The sequence below is a fragment of the Phyllobates terribilis genome, unplaced genomic scaffold (assembly GCF_046119375.1).
Source record: "Phyllobates terribilis strain yellow unplaced genomic scaffold, ASM4611937v1 Scaffold_3__8_contigs__length_932513732, whole genome shotgun sequence".
Taxonomy (NCBI): domain Eukaryota; kingdom Metazoa; phylum Chordata; class Amphibia; order Anura; family Dendrobatidae; genus Phyllobates; species Phyllobates terribilis.
The window spans coordinates 353,147,397-353,170,800 of NW_027362763.1; the positions used below are offsets into that span (position 1 = coordinate 353,147,397).

General features: G+C 42.0%; 1 protein-coding gene across 2 annotated transcripts; it reads right to left on the reverse strand.

Moving 5' to 3' along the window:
• Nucleotides 1-8,283: 8,283 nt before the first annotated feature.
• On the reverse strand, nucleotides 8,284-23,285 carry COPS7B (COP9 signalosome subunit 7B). Of its 2 annotated transcripts, XM_073675261.1 has the most exons (8): nucleotides 22,731-23,285; nucleotides 21,613-21,775; nucleotides 18,076-18,259; nucleotides 17,465-17,540; nucleotides 16,847-16,935; nucleotides 16,321-16,523; nucleotides 11,158-11,263; nucleotides 8,284-10,169 (listed from the first exon to the last, which is right to left on the reverse strand). In XM_073675261.1, the coding sequence occupies exons 3-8, from the start codon at nucleotides 18,235-18,237 to the stop codon at nucleotides 10,011-10,013; spliced, it is 795 nt and encodes a 264-aa protein (XP_073531362.1). In that variant the 5' UTR covers nucleotides 18,238-18,259; nucleotides 21,613-21,775; nucleotides 22,731-23,285; the 3' UTR covers nucleotides 8,284-10,010. The 2 variants fall into 2 exon arrangements, with proteins under 2 accessions (XP_073531362.1, XP_073531361.1); XM_073675260.1 differs by lacking the exon at nucleotides 21,613-21,775 and having other exon boundaries at nucleotides 22,731-23,259.
• Between the last annotated feature and the right edge of the window lie 119 nt (nucleotides 23,286-23,404).

Consider the following 23,404-nt stretch of genomic DNA (forward strand, 5'->3'; position numbering starts at 1 on the left):
ACCAAGTATTGAGTGCATTTACTGAACATACATTTCAGTAGGCCAACATTTCGGATTTTAAAAACATTTTTCAAGCTGTTATAAAGTATTCTAATTTACTGAGATAACGACTTTTGTGTTTTCATTGGCTGTAAGCCATAATCATCAACATTAATAAACACTTGAAATAGATCACTCTGTTTCTAATGACTCTATATATGAGTTTCACCTTTTGTATTGAAGAACTGAAATAAATTACGGTAAGTTTTTGATGATAATCTATTTAGTTTGAAGCACTTGTATCTTTGCCTCTGAGCTGTTTGATACTAATAAATAATTTTTAGCTATTATTTCCCACAGAATGTAATTTGCTTTGTGAAAAACATCTTTTGTGTATCTGCATTTTTCTAAACCAGCACGTTAATATAATATCAATGAAACTATACAGTATTTTTTTTTTATTATTCTTTGCTTTTATTTGCCTCAAAAAAAAAAGGATGTAACTGTAATAAGCTACCATAAATAACAGCGCTAACAATTTATCTTAATCTCTCCCCCCCCCCCCCCCAGAGCCTGTTTCTACATTCATGACCAGGCCAAATTTTACAATTCTGCCCAGTGTCACAATGAGGTAATAATTTAGGAACGCTTCAAAGAATCCTAGTGATTTCGAGACTGTTTTTTTTGTGTTACTTTGTACCTTGTTAGTGGTAAATTTAGGTTGATATTTTTTGTGTTTATTTGCAAAAATATCGGAATTTTGGCAAAAATGTAGAAAGCTTCACAAGTTTCAAACTTTTAATTTTTATGCCCTTAAACCAAAGTTATATCACACAAAATAGTTAATAAATAACATTTCCCACATGTCTACTTTACATCAGTGTAATTTTTTAAACAATTTTTTTGGCTAGGAAGTTAGAAAGGTTAAAAGTTTATCAGCAATTTCTCATGTTTTCAACAAAATTTACAATACCATTTTTTTTAGGGACCACATCACATTTGAAGTGACTTTGATGGGTCTATATGACAGAAAATACCAAAAAGTGATACCATTTTAAAAACTGCACCCCTCAAAGTGGTCAAAACCACATTCAAGAAGTTTATTAATCCTTGAGGTGCTTCACAGTAATTAAAGCAATGTATAAAATTTTACTTTTTCCCACAAAAATAATGCTTTAGCCCCAAATTTGGCATTTTCACAGGGGGAACAGGAGAAAATGGACCATACACTTTGCTGTGCAATTTCTCCTGAGTACGCAGATACCCAATATGTGTGGGAAAACTACTGTTTGAGCATACGGCAGCGCTCAGTAGGGAAGAAGCACCATTTGACTTTTGGAGTGCAAAATTGGCTGGAATAGATAGAGGACACCATTTGCAGAGCCCCTGATGTGCCTAAACCGTGGAAACCTCCCACAAGTGACCGCATTTTGGAAACTACACCCCTCAAGGAATTTATTTAGAACTGTGGTGAGCGCCTTGATCACACAGGTGCTTTACATCACAAAAATTTTTAACGCTGAGCCGTGAAAATGAAAAAATAAATTTTTCCTGAAAAAATGTTGCTTCAGCCCTAAATTTTTTATTTTCACAAGGGTAACAGAAGAAAATGGACCATATAATTTGTTGTGCAATTTCTCCTGAGTATGCCAATCCCCATATGTGGTCAAAAACTACTTTTCAGGCACAGTGAAAAGCTCAGAAGTGAAGAAGCGCCATATTGTAGTTCAGATGCTGCAGAAATGATTTGAGGGTGCCATGTCACATTGGCAGAGCCCCTGAGGTGCCAGAAGAGTGGAACCCCCCATAAGTGACCCAATCTAACAAACTACAACCCCAAATTAATTCATCTAGGGGTGCAGTGAGCATGTTGACACATGTGCCTCACAGAATTTTATACCATTGGGTTGTGAAGAAAAAACAATTACATATTTACCACTAAAATGTTGTTTTTAGCCCCAAATTTTTAATTTTAATAAGGGCTAATAGGAAAAAATGGATCACACAGTTTGTTGTGCAATTTCTCTTGAGTGCGCAAATACCCTACATGTAATCGGGAAATACTTTTCAGGCACAGTGCAAAGCTGAAAAAGGGAATAGGTGCCATATTATAGTACAGATTTTATTGTTATGGTTTGCGGGTGCAGTGACTCACTGGAAGAACCCCTGAAGTGCCAGGACAGCAGAACCCTCCACAAGACACCCCATTTTACAAACTACACCTCACAATGAATACATCTAAGGGTGCAGTGATCATATTGACACCACGGGTGTGTCACAGAATTTTATACCATTGGGCAGTACAGAAAAAATAATTTTATTTTTACCACAAAAATTTTGTTATACCCCAGATATTACATTTTCACACTGGGAAATGGATAAAAATTGCACCAAAATTTTTCACACAATTTCTGCTAAATGTGGAAATAACCCATATGTAGCTGTACAGTACTGCTTAGCCACACGGCAAGACTCGGGAGGGATGGAGCACTAGTTGACTCCTGGAGCACAGGTGTTACTTGAATAGTTTATGGACTCCATATTCAGAGCCCCCAAGTGTTGAAGAGCAGAATCCCCCCCTCAAGTGACCCCATTTTGGAAATGAATCTACACATGTAGTGACTATATGACTCCTTGGATGTTTTCCAGAAAGAAGCAGCAGTGGATGCAAATGTATGCAGCGTCAAACCCACAGCGGACAGATGTTACAACATAGTGGATGGGATTTCTAGAAATTCCATGTCCACTATGCGTGCATCTGAGGCTGCGGATCACCCGCGGACAGTGACATGCGGCGCGTCTTTCAGGACCGCAGCATGTCAATTTCTCTTACGGAGTCGCTAGTCTCGGCAACAGAAATTTGACCACTAGAATGTATTGAATGCGGTAAATCCGCATGGTTCAGCTAACACGTGCGGATTTATCTGCGTTCAATAGAACGCAGCAAAAATATGCTGCGTCCAAAGCGCTGCTATGTCCGGTTCGTGGGCACATAGCCTAAAATTAAAAAAGTGGCGTGGGCTCGTATTGGCAGCTGACATAAAGCTCAGGTTTGTAATGGAGGGCATCTATAAGATGCCCCCATTACTAACCCCGTAGTAAATGTTTGGAAATAAAGACACGGCCAGAATAAAGTCTTTTATTTTAAATAAAATACCACACGGTTTTAATCTTTTATTTAAGAATACAAAAAAAAACAGTATACTCACCTAACGCCTAATCCGCTGAAGCCACTGTCACCTGTAAAAAAACTAATAAAAAACAAGCATATCCCTCACCTGTCTGCCGCAATGACATAATCCAGAGTGTCCCAAGAAGATCTGGGTCACTTCTAAAGCAGTCACATCAGCAATCACTGGTGTGACTGTTCTAGAGGTCAGCACTCTATACACTGACAGGAATGTAATCACTCCTGTCAGTGTATAGCGCTGAGCCGCCGAAACAGAGTTTACATGAGTTTATCAGCTGATGAGCTCCGGTGACCTCAATTACTGCACCAGTGCTGTGTGAGGTCACCGGAGCTCTCAGCTGATGAACTCAAGTGACCTCTGTCCCGGCAGCTCAGCGCCATACACTGCTGGGAGCGATTGTGCTCCTGTCAGTGTATAGAGTGCTGCCGGGTGATCGAATCACCGTGGGACACTCGTGATGATGGCGGTAGGAGAGTATGAAATGTTTTTATTTTAATAGCAATTTATTTTAACTTTTTTTTAATTTTTTTTCCTTACACTGAGCCCAGATGCCGGCTCAGGAGACTACATCTCCCCTCAGCGGCGCCTGCTCCCGCTGTTATCTGCGGAGCGACCGTAGGATGATGGAAGGAGTAGTCTCCTGCGGTAAATTCTTTGTGCTTTGCCACATTTTTGACTCACTGACTTGAATTAAGTCAGTCAAATCCGCACCAAAAATCTGCAAATATTTTTAGACCTGTGTTTTTGCTGCAGATTTGACTGACTCAATTGAAGTCAATGAGTGAAAAACACTGCAAAAACACACATAGAATTGACATGCTGCAGATTTAAACGCAATGACAATCCCAACAGAAAAATTCCTGATCATGTGCACATCACTTCACGATTGTCATTGGATTAGTCGGCATAATGATTCCCTAGCATTTTTGGGCTATTTCCGCACAGAAAACCCGCTGCGAAAACGCACAGTATGCACACAGCCTTAAGGCAACTCATTTGGTTATCACAGCGTATATCCTACACCAGTAATACTATATTGTCCTATGCAGATACAAACACACATTTATAGGACATATAAAAAGTATATATAGGCATCCAGGTCTGTGAAATGTAAAGCCATTGACATATTTTATGTGCTGCGGCATTATCGAGTATATAGCGTTTTCATTCAAATGCGACATTAAGTGGTCTGGGTGTGGCAGAGCACTCAAAGAGCCACAGCCTCCCCAGGTTGTTTTCCTGCTCCGCACCAGTCTGGTTAGCTTGATTGATAGCTCATGGTCTGATATCCTGGCCTGGCCCCTAATGTCACACAGGCAGTGAGCTATCAATCAAGCTAAATTGTACTGTCTTGTATAGGTGATCAAGTGATCACAGGTTCAACCCTTCTAAGGGAAATAATAAAAAATACATTTAACAATATAAAGAAGTTTAAATCACCTTTTTTCCCCATAATGTAAATAGCAAAATTGAAAAAAATAAAAAAGTAAAAATATTTGATATCATCACGTGTGCAATTGTCTGAACTAATAAAATAAATATTTATCCTATACGGTAAATGGCGAAAAAAATAGGAGAATAGCTGTTTTTTGATCACGTCATCTCCCCAAAAAATGGAATTAAAGGATCAGAAAGTCAGATGAACCTTAGAACTGCAGCTCACCCCACAAAAAATTAAGCCATCTTAAAACTCTATAGTCCTTAAAAAAATAGTAATGGCTCTCAGAATTAGGCAACTGAAGGTTAATTATATACTTTTAATTTTTTTTTTTTTAAGGAGTAAAACAAAACAAAAAAAAACCTTTTATAAATTTGACATTACCATAACTGTACTGACGTGTAGAATATAGAAGAATATAGAACAAAGTAGCCAAGTCATTTTTACCACAAAGTGAACGTCATAAAACGAAAATCCAAAAAATGGGCAGAATTGTCTGTCAGTACATTATATGGTACAATGAATACTTTCATTCAAATCTACAACTCATCCTGCAAAAAAACAAGCCCACATATGACTATGCCGTAGGAGAAAAAAAAAAAAGGTATGATTCTTGAAAAAAGATTAAGAAAAAATGAAAGCGCAAAAATTAGAAATGGACTGGTAAAAGTTAAGTGTACTGGCCTTATTAGGTCGACAAGATTTAATTCATATTGTATGCAGTTTTGTTTGTATTGTGTATTTCTGGTGACATAGCAGCCTTAATGATAATTTACAAAATAAATTTCATGTTCTTTTGGGGTATTTTACCGGTTTGTGTGATTGTTAGTGCACCGCAGATGTTTGGCATGAACATAAGCAACCTCTTTAACAAGAGTTTTGTATTCTTCCTTCCTTGAAAGAACCACGATTTGAGTAGTTGGCTGGGTTTATATTGCGTTTTACGGTCATGTCAGTGGCTCCGTCAGGACTTATGTGTGAAGCCCTGGAAAACAGTATTCGGGCATATGCGGTAACCGGGCCATTGTCAGTAATGATGCAGACGGAGACACTGTGTGCTCTGTCAGACATCATTTTCAGCTGTAGACACCTATTTGAGGAAGGTTCCAAGACGTGGCCAACTGTGTCTTGGAGACCTCTTCAACTAGGCGTATTTGGACAAAAATTATATCTGACAGAGCACACAATGCATCTGCATCATTACGGTCAACAGCCCCGTCACGGCATATGACCAAATACAGTTTTCCAAAGCTTCAGACGTAAGCCCTGACAAAGTCACCCCACAAAAAAACGCAAATGTGAACATAGCCTAAAAGAAGTTTCAATGTGTAGAATTGTGTCAGCTGGAAAAGATTTGTGATCAATCCCAAGGCACCACAAGGAGTCTGTTCATGAGCATTTACCATATTGAAAAAGGCGTAGCACTTACTGTAGATTCCAGATAGACAGACACCCAAAAACTGCTCACATTCTTCTCACGGCACATACAGTAGACCAAAAGTTTGGACACACCTTCTCATTTAAAGATTTTTCTGTATTTTCATGACTATGAAAATTGTACATTCACATTGAAGGCATCAAAACTATGAATTAACACATGTGGAATTATATACTTAACAAAAAAGTGTGAAATAGCTGAAAATATGTCTTATATTCTAGGTTCTTCAAAGTAGCCACCTTTTGCTTTGATGACTGCTTTGCACACTCCTGGCATTCTCTTGATGAGCTTCAAGAGGTAGTCACCGGAAATGGTCTTCCAACAATCTTGAAGGAGTTCCCAGAGATGCTTAGCACTTGTTGGCCCTTTTGCCTTCACTCTGCGGTCCAGCTCACCCCAAACCATCTCGATTGGGTTCAGGTCTGGTGACTATGGAGGCCAGGTCATCTGGCGCAGCACCCCATCACTCTCCTTCTTGGTCAAATAGCCCTTACACAGCCTGGAGGTGTGTTTGGGGTCATTGTCCTGTTGAAAAATAAATGATGGTCCAACTAAACGCAAACCGGATGGAATAGCATGCCACTGCAAGATGCTGTGGTAGCCATGCTGGTTCAGTATGCCTTCAATTTTGAATAAATCCCCAACAGTGTCACCAGGTAAGCACGCCCACACCATCACACCTCCTCCTCCATGCTTCACGGTGGGAACCAGGCATGTAGAGTTCATCCGTTCACCTTTTCTGCGTCGCACAAAGACACTGTGGTTGGAACTAAAGATCTCAAATTTGGACTCATCAGACCAAAGCACAGATTTCCACTGGTCTAATGTCCATTCCTTGTGTTCTTTAGCCCAAACAAGTCTCTTCTGCTTGTTGCCTGTCCTTAGCGGTGGTTTCCTAGCAGCTATTTTACCATGAAGGCCTGCTGCACAAAGTCTCCTCTTAACAGTTGTTGAAGAGATGTGTCTGCTGCTAGAACTCTGTGTGGCATTGACCTGGTCTCTTATCTGAGCTGCTGTTAACCTGCGGTTTCTGAGGCTGGTGACTCGGATAAACGTATCCTCAGAAGCAGAGGTGACTCTTGGTCTTCCATTCCTGGGGCGGTCCTCATGTGAGCCAGTTTCTTTGTAGCGCTTGATGGTTTTTGCAACTGCACTTGGGGACACTTTCAAAGTTTGCCCAATTTTTCGGACTGACTGACCTTCATTTCTTAAAGAAATGATGGCCACTCGTTTTTCTTTACTTAGCTGCTTTTTTCTTGCCATAATACAAATTCTAACAGTCTATTCAGTAGGACTATCAACTGTGTATCCACCAGACTTCTGCACAACACAACTGATGGTCCCAACCCCATTTATAAGGCAAGAAATCCCACTTATTAAACCTGACAGGGCACACCTGTGAAGTGAAAACCATTTCCGGTGACTACCTCTTGAAGCTCATCAAGAGAATGCCAAGAGTGTGCAAAGCAGTCATCAAAGCAAAAGGTGGCTACTTTGAAGAACCTAGAATATAAGACATATTTTCAGTTGTTTCACACTTTTTTATTAAGTATATAATTCCACATGTGTTAATTCATAGTTTTGATGCCTTCAGTTTGAATGTACAATTTTCATAGTCATGAAAATACAGAAAAATCTTTAAATGAGAAGGTGTGTCCAAACTTTTGACATGTAAATGATTCTTATTTTAGGTAGAATTGCAATTGATTAAATGGAGGACTACAAGTACACCCAAGAAAATAAATCTGATTCAATGGTTTAAAGAGTTGATATTCGTGTTGAGCGAGCATGCTCGTTTAACCCTTTAAAAGAGCACGCTCGAGTACTCGCCGAGTAGCTTCGGCGTGCTCGGCATCTGTTTGAGCTGCCGCGGCTGCAAGTGTCGCGGCTGTTAAGACTGTGACACATGCAGGGATTGCCTAACAAACAGGAAATCCTTGCATGTGTCACAGCTGTATAACAGCCGCGACACATGCATTCGCAGCGGCTAAAACAGACGCTGAGCACGCCGAAACTACTCGGCGTGTACGTGAGTGTGCTTGTTTAAAGGGTTAAACGAGCATGCTCGTTCAACACTAGTTGATATAAATGCTGTGGATTCTCCATCTGTATTTGTAGATGGAAAATCCACGGCATACTGAAGTAGTAGCAAAGTGGATCCACACTGCAGAAAAAAGTCAGCAGAAATCAATTTATGCTGCTGATTTTCACCTAGAAAACACATGCATACACATGGGGAGCTTGGCACTAATTTTAATGATGTTTTGCTGTGGATCTGTGGAAAAATCCAGTCGATTTTCAGTACGTTTCCCAGATTTTATAGATTTCTTTGCACCCGCACAAAACATATTTCCATCACTTCCATACCACCATCATAAAAATAGAGAAATTACAGTCAAATGTTACCTGCAACCAGCCCCATTTTACGGACTAATAAGGTCTTTCCCATATTGTAGATGACCATCCACAAAAACTATTACAGACATGTGACGCAGATTTGTAATTTTTTAATAATTATTTGGAGATTTAGAAGCACAGCAAGGAAACAGTGTATCATCAATAAACTGGCTCCACAACCCCAGAACTGAAAGGCATGTACGGGAGATGTGGTTCCTCTAAGTGAAACACATGAATGGGATCCCCAAATAACACTTTAAAGAAAAGGGAGTTGTGTTTATTACGTTATAGGGAGACTCAGGCTATGTTACCACTAGGAGTATACAGTGAGTTTTTGATGTTGTAGATTTCTGCACCTATTGGGTACATTAACTTACTTGCATTCTTTCTTTGCATTTTGGAGTGCATTTTTTTTTCTTGTTTTTGACGTTGCGCTTTTTGTCTCTTTTTGGTACATCATGTTATAAATAAAGCAGATTTGTTTTTGATACTATCTGGTATATAGCTTTGACAAAACTTAATATTGATACAGTCGTGTGCGGATGCGATTTTAGCGCATTTATGCAGCATGCGTGTTTTTTACCTGCAGATTTTCTGCATCAATGGCAAGTTTATGAAAAAAATCCACACATAAAACAATGTACACTCAACACGCACGGCAGGTCAGTTTATGCAGCCTAAACAAAGCACAGAGGGCGTGAGATTTCTATGAATCCATCCACTCTGCTGAACTTGTAAGACGCTACGTTTTTTTGCACACTGACATTACCCAGCATCAAAAACTCACCAAACGCTCATTGTGGAAACCTAACCTTATGTGTCTTTTTTATCATTTTTTGCATTCTCTGGCAGTTTCGGTGATCTGTCTTAAGAAAGCATCACATACATATGTGCTACTGTTTTACATCTTAATCTCTTCCACAAGCCATACAGATAAAATTGGATACAGGAAATTGAACCTCACATATGAAGTGGACTTTCTCTTCCTGCCAGATGACCATTAAAAATTATTTTTCTGCATTTCAAAAACTGCCCTCAAACACATGGTATGACAAGATCAGGCAAAAATGTCTCATTGAAAGAAGAAAGAAAATACAATCTCCTGGAAAAATAACACTATAACAGGGTGCATTTAAGAAAATAGGAAAACTTACTGTACAGGTCTGTCCCTACTGCACATTTTAAATCTCCAGAGAAGAGATGACAGGACCAAAGTCACCTGGGATTTTATAACCACACAGCAATAAGCAGCCATTTCTAGAATCCTCTCTCTGACAGAGAAGGCTACTGTGTACCGCAGTGACTTCCACAGCAGACCTCTCCAGCAGGGAGATGGATCCACAAACTTATAGGCAAAGTGTCCTGATCTGCATGGACAACAATCTGCAAACCAAGCTGGATCTCAGCACTGCTAGCGCTAATGGGTTCACTGTCCCTCTTAGCAGGCAGGGTCTCCAAGGGTTTTGGATGGAAAGAGGCCGATACAATGATGGCATGTGGTTAAGTCTGTAAACAATCCAGGAGCAGTTGTATGCCACCTGGAGCCTCTTCCATATTTTCAGCTTCATTAGTGGCGACTGGAGACCAGACCTTTAACCTTTGACATCTTCTTAGTGGGCTGTCGCTGCTCAGCAAGAGGGGGTCCTTCCCGCTCTGCAAGGTGCTGGTCCGTGTCCTGAGCAGTTGAGGAAGCTGTGGCTTTCAGAGTTTTTTTAATATTTGTCACCTGGAAAACCAAAGGAAGAACAGCGTTTTTAAAATTAAAGATATTCGTTTCTGTTTCAATGAGAAAACATGAAGTTGTAATTCATCTGTTCTCTAGAGACATTATTGCCGGCACGGATGATGTGGAATTCTCATGTAGATGACTATATATGAGTATAATACACTAATTTCCCTCTCCATATTACAAAAGACAGACATCTGAAAGGCCACACTCGATCATCCTGGAATATCACCGGTGGACAGCTTCCGCCCTCTGCTGGCTGTATACAGTAATACAGAGAAGAATGCTGTGACAGTGGGCATCGTGCCCTCCTGCCTTCAGTGGCTATGTGCAGTCACAAGTACGAGTGAGGAAAATGATCCAGCTCTCAGGATGCTGTGTGTCAATAAAACTAGTAGATTCTTTATTCCAAACAGATTAAAAACAGATACAAATTCCACGAATGTTCATAGGAATAAACCATAATCCACTGTAGGAAAAACGAGAGTGGAACATTGGGAAGAAAATATGCAGTCTACCAGACGTGTTTCAAACACATGTTCTTAAACTTGGTATAGGATTACAAGTATACAACACCGAGTGGTAAGCTCAGGTCACATCTGTCTCATGGTTTTGCTGTGGTGTCTGACATTATGATAGAAAGTGCTATTTATTCTTTGTCCTACTTTTTTTTGGTGAAAAACAATGAAATGAAGGATATTCTCTAAATATCTCCCATGACTGACTGCTCACTCGAGCCAGTACAAAATCCTCGAACACAGCCTATAATGCAGATAAGAGCATCATATCTATGCATCCTCTGCAGAAAGAAAGAAAGCCTGTATGTAAGTGCACATTATATTTTTCATTGCGGTGTGTACTAATAGTTTACATTCTAAAAACATCATCAACATACCAATATATTGCCCTAATAAAAAAAAATATACTAAACTGCAGAGCAGCCCTGTTCTCTCCCCCATCGACCTCTTACACGTCAGATATCACTTACTTCTGTTTCTATTTGCTGCTGTGTACGGATGTGGTTCTCCTTGTATTGGTTTGCCCTCACCACTTGCTGTTCAATCCCCATTAAGACGGCTTCACAACCATCACACCTGGAGCAAGATATATTCAGATGTCAGTGGAATGCATGGAAATGAGAGAAGAGCAAAAATACTGGGAAAATTACTTTTTTTCCAACCGAGTTGCAGATGAAAAAATGAATGGACTTGGACTATGTTCACACCACATATTTTCCATATTTCGCATGTACGTTGGAAAAGTACTCAAGATACCCCTCTAAACAAGTATATAGGACTTTACTAAGAGATGGAGGCCAAAACAACATTCTTGGTCCCTTTTTCGGAGGCCAGCAAAGGGGCAATGGAATCACAGACAGGGAGGAGGACACCCCATGTACAGTCCGGCCCCTGTGCACCAAAATCTAATTAGCATATATATATATATATATATATATATATATATATATATATATATATTCAGAGAGCGGTAATATTTTCAATTTTTGGGACATGGCGCTTTGTCAGGGCTTGTTTTTTGTGCAATGAACAGATGTTTTGACTGATAATTTTGGTGTAGATACAATATTTTGATCACCTCTTAAAAAAAATGTTTTGTGTTCTTGCGGAGGCCTAGAAAACACTATTTTTTTTCTAGTTACGTCATTTACCAATTGGATTAATTAATTTTATATTTTGATAGATCGGCCTTTAACGAACACAGCGATAGCAAATTTGTGTATTTTCTTGTCCTAATCATTAATGGGTGAAAAAGGAGGTGGTTTTAACTTTTAGATTTTTTTTTATTCTATATTGTATTTGCTATTCCCCTTAGGGCACTTGAACCTGTGGTTGTGCTATATATATTCCTGTACATAGCAAGAATCATGGTCTCCTGTGAACGACAGCCACGGGCCTGATTTCAGAGGAGTACCATCATGACAGGAACAGGGTTTTTTATCAGACCACATCATGGGCACCGATGGGCACATAGAAATATGCATGTAAATGCCGCTGTGAGATTGACAGCGGCATTTAACATGTTAACAGCAGCAGGCAGAGCCCCACTCCACACGCGGCTGCTAGAGGCAGATAATGGCCAAATATCCCAGCCATCATTTGTCGGTAAGGGGTTAATTTGGTATCGCCATAATTGTACTGACCCACAGAATAAAGTCAACACTTTATTTGAGCAGTAAATGAAAAAACTGTAAAAGAAGACCTTTCACCTGTTTGAGTATGATAAACTGGCCACTTTATGGAATAGTGGCAGCAGAGCTTAGTAAAACTTAATTTTTATTTCTCCTCTGTTGCGGAGATATTAGCTAAAGTTTAGGTCATAATTTATTATAAACTCAAAAGGGACGTTATTGTAGATTTGTCTCCAGGGGTGTGTACTTCTTTCCCTGGTGGGATTGACTAATCATAAGCAGGCAGCATCATGCAGGGCAGAAAAGAATATGCCATCCTCTTCTCCCCGATCTCTGCAGCTTTCGTGTAGAGATGCAGCTGAGCTATGTACCATTACGTGTGTGTGTGTGTGTGTGTGTGTGTGTGTGTGTGTGTGTGTGTGTGTGTGTGTGTGTGTGTGTGTGTGTGTGTGTGTGTGTGTGTGTGTGTGTGTGTAGGGGGGGGAGCTGACTGCACTGTCAGGAAATTTGAAAGAATTTGTAATGATACATAACTAAATTCATCAAAACAACCCCTTGTTAATAAATAAAATAATAATATAGTTTTGAAACAAAAAAAAGTGGGTTTCCCACCTTTGGACACATTTCTTTTTCTTACTTAAATGCATGTATTGTTTGCTAAGAATTATTTTTGTAATTGAGTTTCATTAAAAATTTTGCACCATCTTCCTTCAATAGTCTCTTTGTTGCACAAATCTATTGCTGTCTGCCGTTTTACAACGTTCATTATATGGAAAACATGACCTGGCAATATGATTCTCCAGGTTAATACGATTACGGTGATACAAAACATGCATTGTTTTGTTTCTTTTTTTTTTACTTAAGCGTGAAAAATATTTGGAAATTTGTAAACAAAAAAATAAAATTCTTGTGTCAACATTTTCTGAGACCCGTAAGGTTTCCAATCTTCAGTTGATGGAGCTGTGTCAGGGCTTGTTTTTTTGCGCCCTAAGCTGAAGTTTTTAATAATACCGTATATACTCGAGTATAAGCTGACTTTTTCAGCACAATTTTTTATGCTGAAAAAGCCCCCCCTAGGCTTATACTCGAGTATATACTTTAATATATATATATATATATATATATATATATATATATATATATATATATACACACATACATATATATATACACACACACACATATACATACATACACCGGCTGTGAAGGGTGGGAGGGGTTTGGCGGCGGAGGGGCGGGCACAGGCAGTAGCCGAATGCTGCAGCTACGTGTGCCCGCTGCTAAAGAAAATGAATATTCACTCTTCTCCACCCCCATGGAAGTGGAGAAGAATGAATATTCATTTTCTTTAATAGCGTGCAGTGTCAGCAGTGGCCGTAGCAGGCTCAGCTATCCTCTTTGCCCGCTATTAGAGAGTATGAATATTCACTCCTCCCCACTCCCATAGGCGTGGAGAAAAGTGAATATTCATTCTCTTTAGTAGATGGCACAGAGGATAGCTGAGCCGCAGCAGGAAGCTGGCGGCTGCGGCTACACTGTGCAATATTAAAGAAAATTACTATTCGCTTCTTTCCAAGCCCATAGTCCCGGCATGGAGAGGAGTGAATATCCCCGCAGTTCACCACGGGGTCTGAGGGAGCATGGCACTGACATCATGCTCTGCTCAGATGCTGAGGTCAGCTGCTGGCAGAACAGGACGCAGCGCTGGAGCAGAGGGAAGGAAGGGGAGTAGAAGTGTTTATTTTTTCCATGTGTGCAGTGATGGGGGCCATGCATACCAGGAGTGGGAATGATGGGGGCCATGCATACCAGGAGTGGGAATGATGGGGGCCATGCATACCAGGAGTGGGAATGATGGGGGCCATGCATACCAGGAGTGGGAATGATGGGGGCCATGCATACCAGGAGTGGGAATGATGGGGGCCATGCATACCAGGAGTGGGAATGATGGGGGCCATGCACACCAGGAGTGGGAATGATGGGGGCCATGCATACCAGGAGTGGGAATGATGGGGGCCATGCATACCAGGAGTGGGAATGATGGGGGCCATGCATACCAGGAGTGGGAATGATGGGGGCCATGCATACCAGGAGTGGGAATGATGGGGGCCATGCATACCAGGAGTGGGAATGATGGGGGCCATGCATACCAGGAGTGGGAATGATGGGGGCCATGCATACCAGGAGTGGGAATGATGGGGCCATGCATACCAGGTTTGGGGATGAGGGGGCCATGCAAATCAGGTTTGGGGAAATTTACCAGTAGCCTATGTATTTCCCACCCTAGGCTTATACTTGAGACAATAAGCTTTCCCAGTTTTTTGTGGTAAAATTAGGTGCCTCAGCTTATATTCGAGTCGGCTTATACTCGAGTATATATGGTACTATTTGGGGTGTAGACAATGTTTTGATCGCCTCTTAGTGGATTTTTTGTAATATTGCAGTGAGCGAAAAAAAAACACGCAATTTTGGCGTTTATATATTTTTTCTCATTACAGTATTTAATGATCGGGTTAATTCATTTTATATTTTGATACATTTGACTTTCAAGGACGTGGGGATACACATTCCTGTATTTTTAAATTTTTTTATTTCTTTACTTTTAATAGACGAAAAAGGAGTTTACTCAAACTTTTATATATTTTTTCAAAAACATTTTTTTGTTACTTTTTACTGTATTTTGTAGTCCCTTTAGGGATCTTGAACTTGCGATCAAGTGATCACTTCTACTATACACAGAAATACCACAGTTCTACAGTATATTGGAAAATTCACAGACTACTATGAACACCAGCCACAGGCTGGCTTTCATAGGAGTACCATCATGACAAGCACATGGTATTCAGCATATCCCTGGCTGTCATGGGAACCCAATGTCACCCCACAATCATGTCTAAGAAGCCGATGGGCGGCTAAAACAATTACCCCGTCCCGGGCCGAGAACTGTAAATACTGCTGTCAGATTGCCAGCAGCATTTAACAGGTTAAGAGGTGCAGGCGGTGCACTCTACTTGGAGCTGTTATAGGCAGATGATGGCTGAATAACAGTCTGCGGGAAAGATGCAGGCTCAGTTCATGATACCGCATCAAAGTCAGGGAGCCAATATTGGACATAGCAGTAGGTTCAACGACCGTAAAGGATTAATGAGCATTTCACTCGAAAAAAATAAAAGACACACACTATGAACATGTGTGGAAGCAGTTTTACAGCATCTGTGCCAAAGCCAGCAATACACTGGTTGCCAATATTAAGATTTACTAGTCCTTGAAATGAAATCTACTTGTAAGAATATGATCTACTAATTGGTCTCCACTGCCTTAAGCCTCATTCAGACATCAGTGTTTTTCACATACGCAAAAAAATGGTACCGGTGTCATCAGTATTTTGGATACATGTGTCATCTGTGTTTTTCATGTTTGGATAAATAAATAACAAAACGTCCCCTATCCTTTGCAATTTTAAACAAGGACAGAACATGGACTGTACACTGATGCCATCCGTGTGCTGTCCCTGTTTTTCATGGACCCATAGACTTGTATTGGCACTTTTCATCTGTGCTGCCAAAAAAAACAAAACAGAAGCACAGATTATACGTGAAATATGGCGTCTGAATGAGGCATTATAGAGAGTCCACATATAATGGCCACGGCACTGCGATGCGGTATGGCGACACTGAGTGCTAGGAGTGAGCTAACCCTTTCAGTTTCTAGAACTGAAACAAATACTGCAGTTAAGAAATACTCCAGGGAGAAACTGAGTACTCCATCTAACCACATTGTTCTTCTAAATGCCAAGCAAAAGAGTAAGGCTCAGTAACTCAGCCAGCCTTTGTGCCGTGGTGAAAATCACCTGGTTAGAAAACAATTATATTAGGTCTGGAGACCGGAGCCTAATCTGCCAGGACAACTGGACAATCATCTGTCTGTAATATTTTGTTACAGCAGGTTAGTCGGCAGAATAAAAACAAGCCATCAATTTTGCTGCATACAATAGTTCCTCACCACTCTTGAAGGGTTTTCACAATGCTACTTATGTCCTTCTTGGGAATGTCCCGTCCAATGCAGAAATCAACTTCTAGCACATGATTGCGTTGATCCAGTTTGCCCTGAATGATGTCTGTGTAAACTGCTTCTATGATTAGATCCTCCAACTCTCTGAGGTTCCTCATGTCTAAATCTTTCAGCAGCACAGAGTATGGAATGCACTGACAAGTAAAAAAAATAAGATTAGTGCAAAAAAATTAAAACAGAACTATGCAAACCCATCTGCTAACATCCCCAGTGTAATAATGACAGAAAACAGTATTGTCACAGCAAAACTAGGACCAAGCCTCCCTGACAATGTCACATAGTCAACATCATCTAAACATACAGAGTTTGGTAAAATAATATATATGCATATGACATAGAAATATAGTAAAAACAAAAGTGTATTCAAGTGAATACAGTATTAGGCTGGCAGAGGAAGGAAAGCAAAAAGGGCTCACTTTGTAGTGTATGACCATGTGGATCTAGCCCCCCATATTACCTTCATCCTAGACGCAAGGCTCACAATCGTCAGATGTTTCAGCTTGTTTTTCTGTACAGCCGAAAGTTCTGGCAAACTATCCTTTAATGCTGGGGATAAAACATTTAGACAAGGTTACAATGTCATGTTTTAGGAAAATGCAGATTTCTAGGTGCAGCTTAAAGGGAATCTTTCAAGACAAACCCATCGCACCCTTACCACCCAATCCACTTACACTGTCATGTAGCTCCTTGAAAGATGAACCAATCTATAGCTCTAATCATAAAATAACTGAGAATTCCACATTTGAATTCGATTGACGTGCTCTGGTGTGACTGGAGCACTTCCTGAGCTTCTGCCTCCTCAGCTTATTGTCTGCCCAGTGCCATTTTGCTCTTCTTGGCTAATAACTCACTGACTGGACTACACAGTCAAGCAGAAGGTGAGGCTAGACAAAGAATACTGCTGGAAATGCAGATCCTCGGGGAGTGCTCCAATCATGCAAAGAGCACTTCAGCCCCATTTTCATATGGATTAAAAAGTGGATTTTTTTTACTTACTGAGCTTTTTATAATGTACATATCAATTACCAAATCAACAGAAGTACACCATTACGATGTGAAGCAAAAGGAATCTTACCAACATAATCTGGATATGTCCCATAGGCAAACAAATTTAGGAGCTGTAAGTAGCCAGAATGTGGACTGTCTGCAAGCTAAAAGAAAAAAAATAAAAATATCAAGTGTGGGTAAACTGGCACGTTTTAATCACTGGCATTCCATAATGCCACCTGGGAACCCCAATGATTCTGAAGATGGAGAGCACTGCATCCCATCTACCATTATTACTTGTGCATCACCCTCCCAACTACCCAGCTGCAGAGCGGCATATATCCTAGTGTAAGTGATTGTAGCTTTACAGAAGGGATCTCCTAGGAATATACAGTATGAACATACAAAATATGAGTGTTTATCTCAGAACCCCGGGTAAAAGGGGAACAGCAGAGTTTACATAGTTATCATCTATGGCAATGAAACATGTACACAATTTCTCATGAATGTACCCATATCCAAAGACAAAAAATTACCATAGCATGCCCTCTCACTGAAGAGAAATATGGCATATAGAGATGACATTAGAAGTTTTTGATTATCAGCACTGGAGAGGAAATGCACACTAAGTGTGAACACAGCCAAAGAGGTCACTACAGTGTATACAAGTGCTTACATTTTATAAAGGGGGCATCTTACCTCTTGTACTGTGGGTAAATCTAGAAGTTCTCCGAATACATAGACTCCTGGGGCGTCTAATACTTGGTTGATAAGGGCTGGAAGAGCTGAGCCTTTAGTGCCTTTGGCTAGTAAGATGAATTGCTCCAGGACACTACTGGTTGGCTTCTGTTCTCCTGCCATACTACAGCTAGAGGTCTAAGAGCTGGAAGAAAGAAGATGCATTATAAGACTGTGTGGAAAGCTTCATCAATAAGTGACGTGTCACAAACTCCACTGAGGATGCGCAGATCTCTTAGAGAACATGTGTCACTGAAAAGACCTTTCAGTCAAGGTGTACTCACAATCGTGGACATGTGACAAGTGAGCTCTCATGAAAACACAAAACCCTGGCTTTACTCACCCCCCCAGATCAAGCGTTGAGTCTCCGCCGTTGCTTCTGGTGTCAGTTATTGACTTCAGCCTTGACATCATGTCAACAGCGCTGCAACCGATCAGTGAGCATAGTGGCTCCTGCAGTCTTCTCAGGTAGAGACACTGAGCTCACTGACTGCCTATAGCGCTGTCAACAGAAAACCCTTTAAGGTACCAACACACACTGCTAACATCTCCCCACATACAAACGCTCTAATAGGCCACATGGTTATGTGTTTTCAATTTGGAGCATGAAGTAAAATGCTGCCACGCCAGACTCCCCTGAAAACAAAAGGTTCTGACATTGAAACAAGCCCAGCCCTTTCTTACCCTAACAGATGATGCCGTGGGAAAAAAGGTTTAGGCATGTTGAATTTTGAAACCAGATTGGGAAGCCCTCATATGTTAGATGGTCACCCATTTTCAATGAAATTAGAGAGTTCAGTGACATTTCCTTAAAATACATGGGAACCATTATCAGTTCTTACCACCTAGTGGGCACACATGAAGGCATCATGCCCATGCCTGTGTACAGGAGGCAGAATATGGAATTGGAGCCACTTTGCGTGCCAAAGAAAGGTGTTACATAGGGAACTGTACTTCGGGAATATTCTCTCCTAGAAACAATGCAGAGGAGCAAACTCCCATCCAGTCAGAAGAGCCACAATAGCTCACATATGTGTGTGTTTTCCCTTGGTAGCATTTTCAAAAATCTGATTGCTGTTAGTGTACTGAAACATACAAACCAGATTTATCACCAATCCACAAGAGAAGTGTGAAATATATGATTGTTGGACCCCAACTGGACATAAGACTGGGGAACCTGTTACTGCTCCATTCAAAGTCTTTGGGATTGATGGAGATAGCTGAGCGCTGTACTCTGCTATGTCCATCAGTTCCATAGATGATAAACTGAGTGGCAGTGTACATGAGTGACCACCGCTCTATTCAACCTGGGGCCATGGCGCCCGGGTTTTCATGAATGAAGCAGGGCAGTGGAGGCAGAGTCGTGGAATAGGTGTCGGTATAAAATGGACCGACTGACGATATACACTGCTCAAAAAAATAAAGGAAACACTCAAATAACACATCCTAGATCTGAATGAATGAAATATTCTCATTGAATACTTTGTTCTGTACAAAGTTGAATGCGCTGACAACAAAATCACACAAAAATCATCAATGGAAATCAAATTTATTAACCAATGGAGGCCTGGATTTGGAGTCACCCCCAAAATTAAAGTGGAAAAACACACTGCAGGCTGATCCAACTTTGATGTAATGTTCTTAAAACAAGTCAAAATGAGGCTCAGTATAGTGTGTGGCCTGCACGTGCCTGTATGACCTCCCTACAATGCCTGGGCATGCTCCTGATGAGGTTGCGGATGGTCTCCTGTGGGATCTCCTCCCAAACCTGGACTAAAGCATCCGCCAACTCCTGAACAGTCTGTGGTACAACGTGACGTTGGTGGATGGATAGAGACATGATGTCCCAGATGTGCTCAATCGGATTCAAGTCTGGGGAACGGGTGGGCCAGTCCATAGCTTCAATGCCTTCATCTTGCAGGAACTGCTGACACACTCCAGCCACATGAGGTCTGGCATTGTCCTGCATTAGGAGGAACCCAGGGCCAACCGCACCAGCATATGGTCTCACAAGGGGTCTGAGGATCTCATCTCGGTACCTAATGGCAGTCAGGCTACCTCTGGCGAGCACATGGAGGGCTGTGCGGCCCTCCAAATAAATGCCACCCCACACCATTACTGACCCACTGCCAAACCGGTCATGCCGAAGGATGTTTCAGGCAGCAGATTGCTCTCCACAGTGTCTCCAGACTCTGTCACGTCTGTCACATATGCTCAGTGTGAACCTGCTTTCATCTGTGAATAGCACAGGGCGCCAGTGGCGACTTTGACAATCCTGGTGTTCTGTGGCAAATGCCAAGCGTCCTGCACGGTGTTGGGCTATAAGCACAACCCCTATCTGTGGACGTCGGGCCCTCATACCACCCTCATGGAGTCGGTTTCTAACCATTTGTGCAGACACATGCACATTTGTGGCCTGCTGGAGGCCATTTTGCAGGGCTCTGGCAGTGCTCCTCCTGTTCCTCCTTGCACAAAGGCGGAGGTAGCTGTCCTGCTGCTGGGTTTTTGCCCTCCTACGGCCCCCTCCACATCTCCAGGTGTAGTGGCCTGTCTCCTGGTAGTGCCTCCAGCCTCTGGACACTACGCTGACAGTCACAGCAAACCTTCTTGCCACAGCTCGCATTGATGTGCCATCCTGGATGAGCTGCACTACCTGAGCAACTTCTGTGGGTTGTAGAGTCCGTCTCATGCTACCAAGAGTGTGAAAGCACAACCAACATTCAAAAGTGACCAAAACATCAGCCAGAAAGCATTGGTACTGAGATCTGGTCTGTGGTCACCACCTGCAGAACCACTCCTTTATTGAGGGAGTCTTGATAATTGCCAATAATTTCCAGCTATTGTCTATTCCATTTGCACAACAGCATGTGAAATTGATTGTCAATTAGTGTTGCTTCCTAAGTGGACAGTTTGATTTCAGAGAAGTTTAACTTGGGAGTTATATTCTGTTGTTTGTGTTCCCTTTATTTTTTTGAGCAGTGTACAATAAATTGGGTACAGTAGTACAATGTAGTATGTGCTGTAAATGTTTTCATAAGAATTTGGGAAAGTTATGAAATATCCTACAAATGTCTGTTCTGCTCCTGATCTAAGGATCTCGGCTTTTAGTTGAGATGAATCTGTGCTGCACTTTATGTACTTGCTCAGTAGTGACCAGGGCTGTGGAGTCATAATCAGGAGAATTTAGGAGTCAGAGGTTTGACTTACCGACTCCACAGCCCTAGAATGAAGTGCAGTCATACATTTATCACCTATCTTATAAACAGGTGCTAAATGTAGTTTGTGGGACAGAGTCTAAATACCCACATCTAAAGAGCAAGATGGCTACAGAAATCTGTTAAGAAAATACACATGGTAAACAAGGGTTTTCAGACTCAGAATCCTAAGACAACCAAGGTCCCATAGCCCCAGATTGACTGGAGTGGTGGTCAAACATTCACATTAGCGCTCAGCTTAATGTCTACGGAACTGTCCGAGGTAGCCGAGTACAGCACTCACATTATATGTGAATTACGCAAGCAGAACTCCCAGCCGATCTGATTGTAGTAAACTATGAGGCGATGAGAGATTTATTCTGTGCCTCATCTATGATGCTGATTTCATAGACCGTTTTCTGCCTTTACATGTGAATTTAAAGAATGTCTCCATTTCCTGATCGTATCTGATGAGGAAATGAACACACAAAATTAATTAGAAAGGTGAAAAAGTTTGATTTATACTAATTTATGATTCACAAAACACTGAAAAAAAAACACCTTAAAGGGAACCTGTCAAGAAAAGTTTACTTCTGAATCTAGTGGCATGGCTGTGTAGTTTCTAGTACAATATATATGGTGCCAGATTTGTAGTAGTCCAACAGGTCAGTGGTGACAAGTCAAGCTTTCAAGCCACATGCAAATTTGCCAGAATGTGCATTGGTGGCGTGACAATTTATTTCCAAGTGCGCGTCATCCCCCAATGCACTCTCAGTAATAAAATCATCCGACAGGTTCCCTTTTACGTACTGACACCAACAGATCTGTATAATAGTGGTATACACGTCAGGAACAAGGCCCTCACCCCCATGGGAACAACAATCTGCATTGTGGGGAACATGGTGTATGGATCGTACACAGCCAGAGCTGGTGACAACCAATCTGCCGCCATAACAGAGCTCACTGGTTTGTCACCAAGTCTCTGGGCTGGTAAATGGGACTAGCTGGCAGCAATGAGGAGACAGCACAGCTGTGTGAGGCAGGAGTGACATTCAGGAGCCTGGGGAAGCCGGCTGCCATCGTGGGGACCCTCTCTGTGTGAGGCTTATTCCTCCCACCACATGATCAGATCATACTGCCCCTCCACATACAGGCAGTGCCCGGATATACCGGCCTGACACACACCACTTACGAAGCCACAGTGTGCCGGACCCCTACAGCTTCCAGCAAGCCCCCCGGTAACTGCAGAGGCCCGTAGTCCGCTCTCAGGCCCGGCACTTCTCTCCCAGTCACCCCTGGCGGAGCAGCACTGGGCCCGGCCCCTCACCCCGGCTGCGGAGTAACACGGTCCCGGGCCTCATCCTCTCTACAGCCCGCGCTCCTGCTCCTTATCCCGGTAACCGGACCTCCGGCACTCCGTACCTTATGACTTCGCTGTTCTGGTCAGGACACACTCTATCCGGCTCTACCGTGTGGTTGTCAGGCAGCCATGACAGCGCCGGGTCCTCTGGAATTGGCTTCCCCCGGAAACAAAGCGCCGGCACCGTGGTGCCACACGGAATCCGTGACTGTGCACCCTGAGACTGCGTCCCCAGCCCGAGTGAAGAGGCTCAGTCTCTGGGCAGTCTCTCTCTTTCTCTGGGCAGTATCTCTCTCTGTGTAGTCTCTTTCTCTGGGCAGTCTCTCTCTTCCGCTGTGTAGTCTCTCTCTCTTTCTCTGTGCTGTGTCTCTCTCTCTCCAGTCTTTCTCCGGGCAGTCTCTCTCTGTCTCTGTGCAGTGTCTCTCTCTTTCTCTGGGCAGTATCTCTCTCTGTGTAGTCTCTTTCTCTGGGCAGTCTCTCTCTTCCGCTGTGTAGTCTCTCTCTCTTTCTCCGGGCAGTCTCTCTCTTCCGCTGTGTAGTCTCTCTCTCTTTCTCCGGGCAGTCTCTTTCTTCCGCTGTGTAGTCTCTCTCTTTTTCTCCAGGCAGTCTCTTTCTCTGTGCTGTGTCTCTCTCTCTCCAGTCTCTCTCTCTTTCTTCGGGCAGTCTCTCTCTGTCTCTGTGCAGTGTCTCTCTCTTCTCTGTGCAGTCTCTCTCTTCCGCTGTGTAGTCTATCTCT

What these genes read in the sequence shown, in the direction of transcription:
- COPS7B (XM_073675261.1), bottom strand. Translation starts at nt 18,237, where the DNA reads ATGGCAGGAGAACAGAAGCCAACCAGTAGTGTCCTGGAGCAATTCATC. An exon ending in GACATATCCAGATTATGTTG is followed by an intron (nt 16,936 to 17,464) that starts GTAAGATTCCTT and finishes TTTTATCCCCAG; the next exon opens with CATTAAAGGATAGTTTGCCA. An exon ending in GTGAAAACCCTTCAAGAGTG is followed by an intron (nt 11,264 to 16,320) that starts GTGAGGAACTAT and finishes ATCTTGCTCCAG; the next exon opens with GTGTGATGGTTGTGAAGCCG.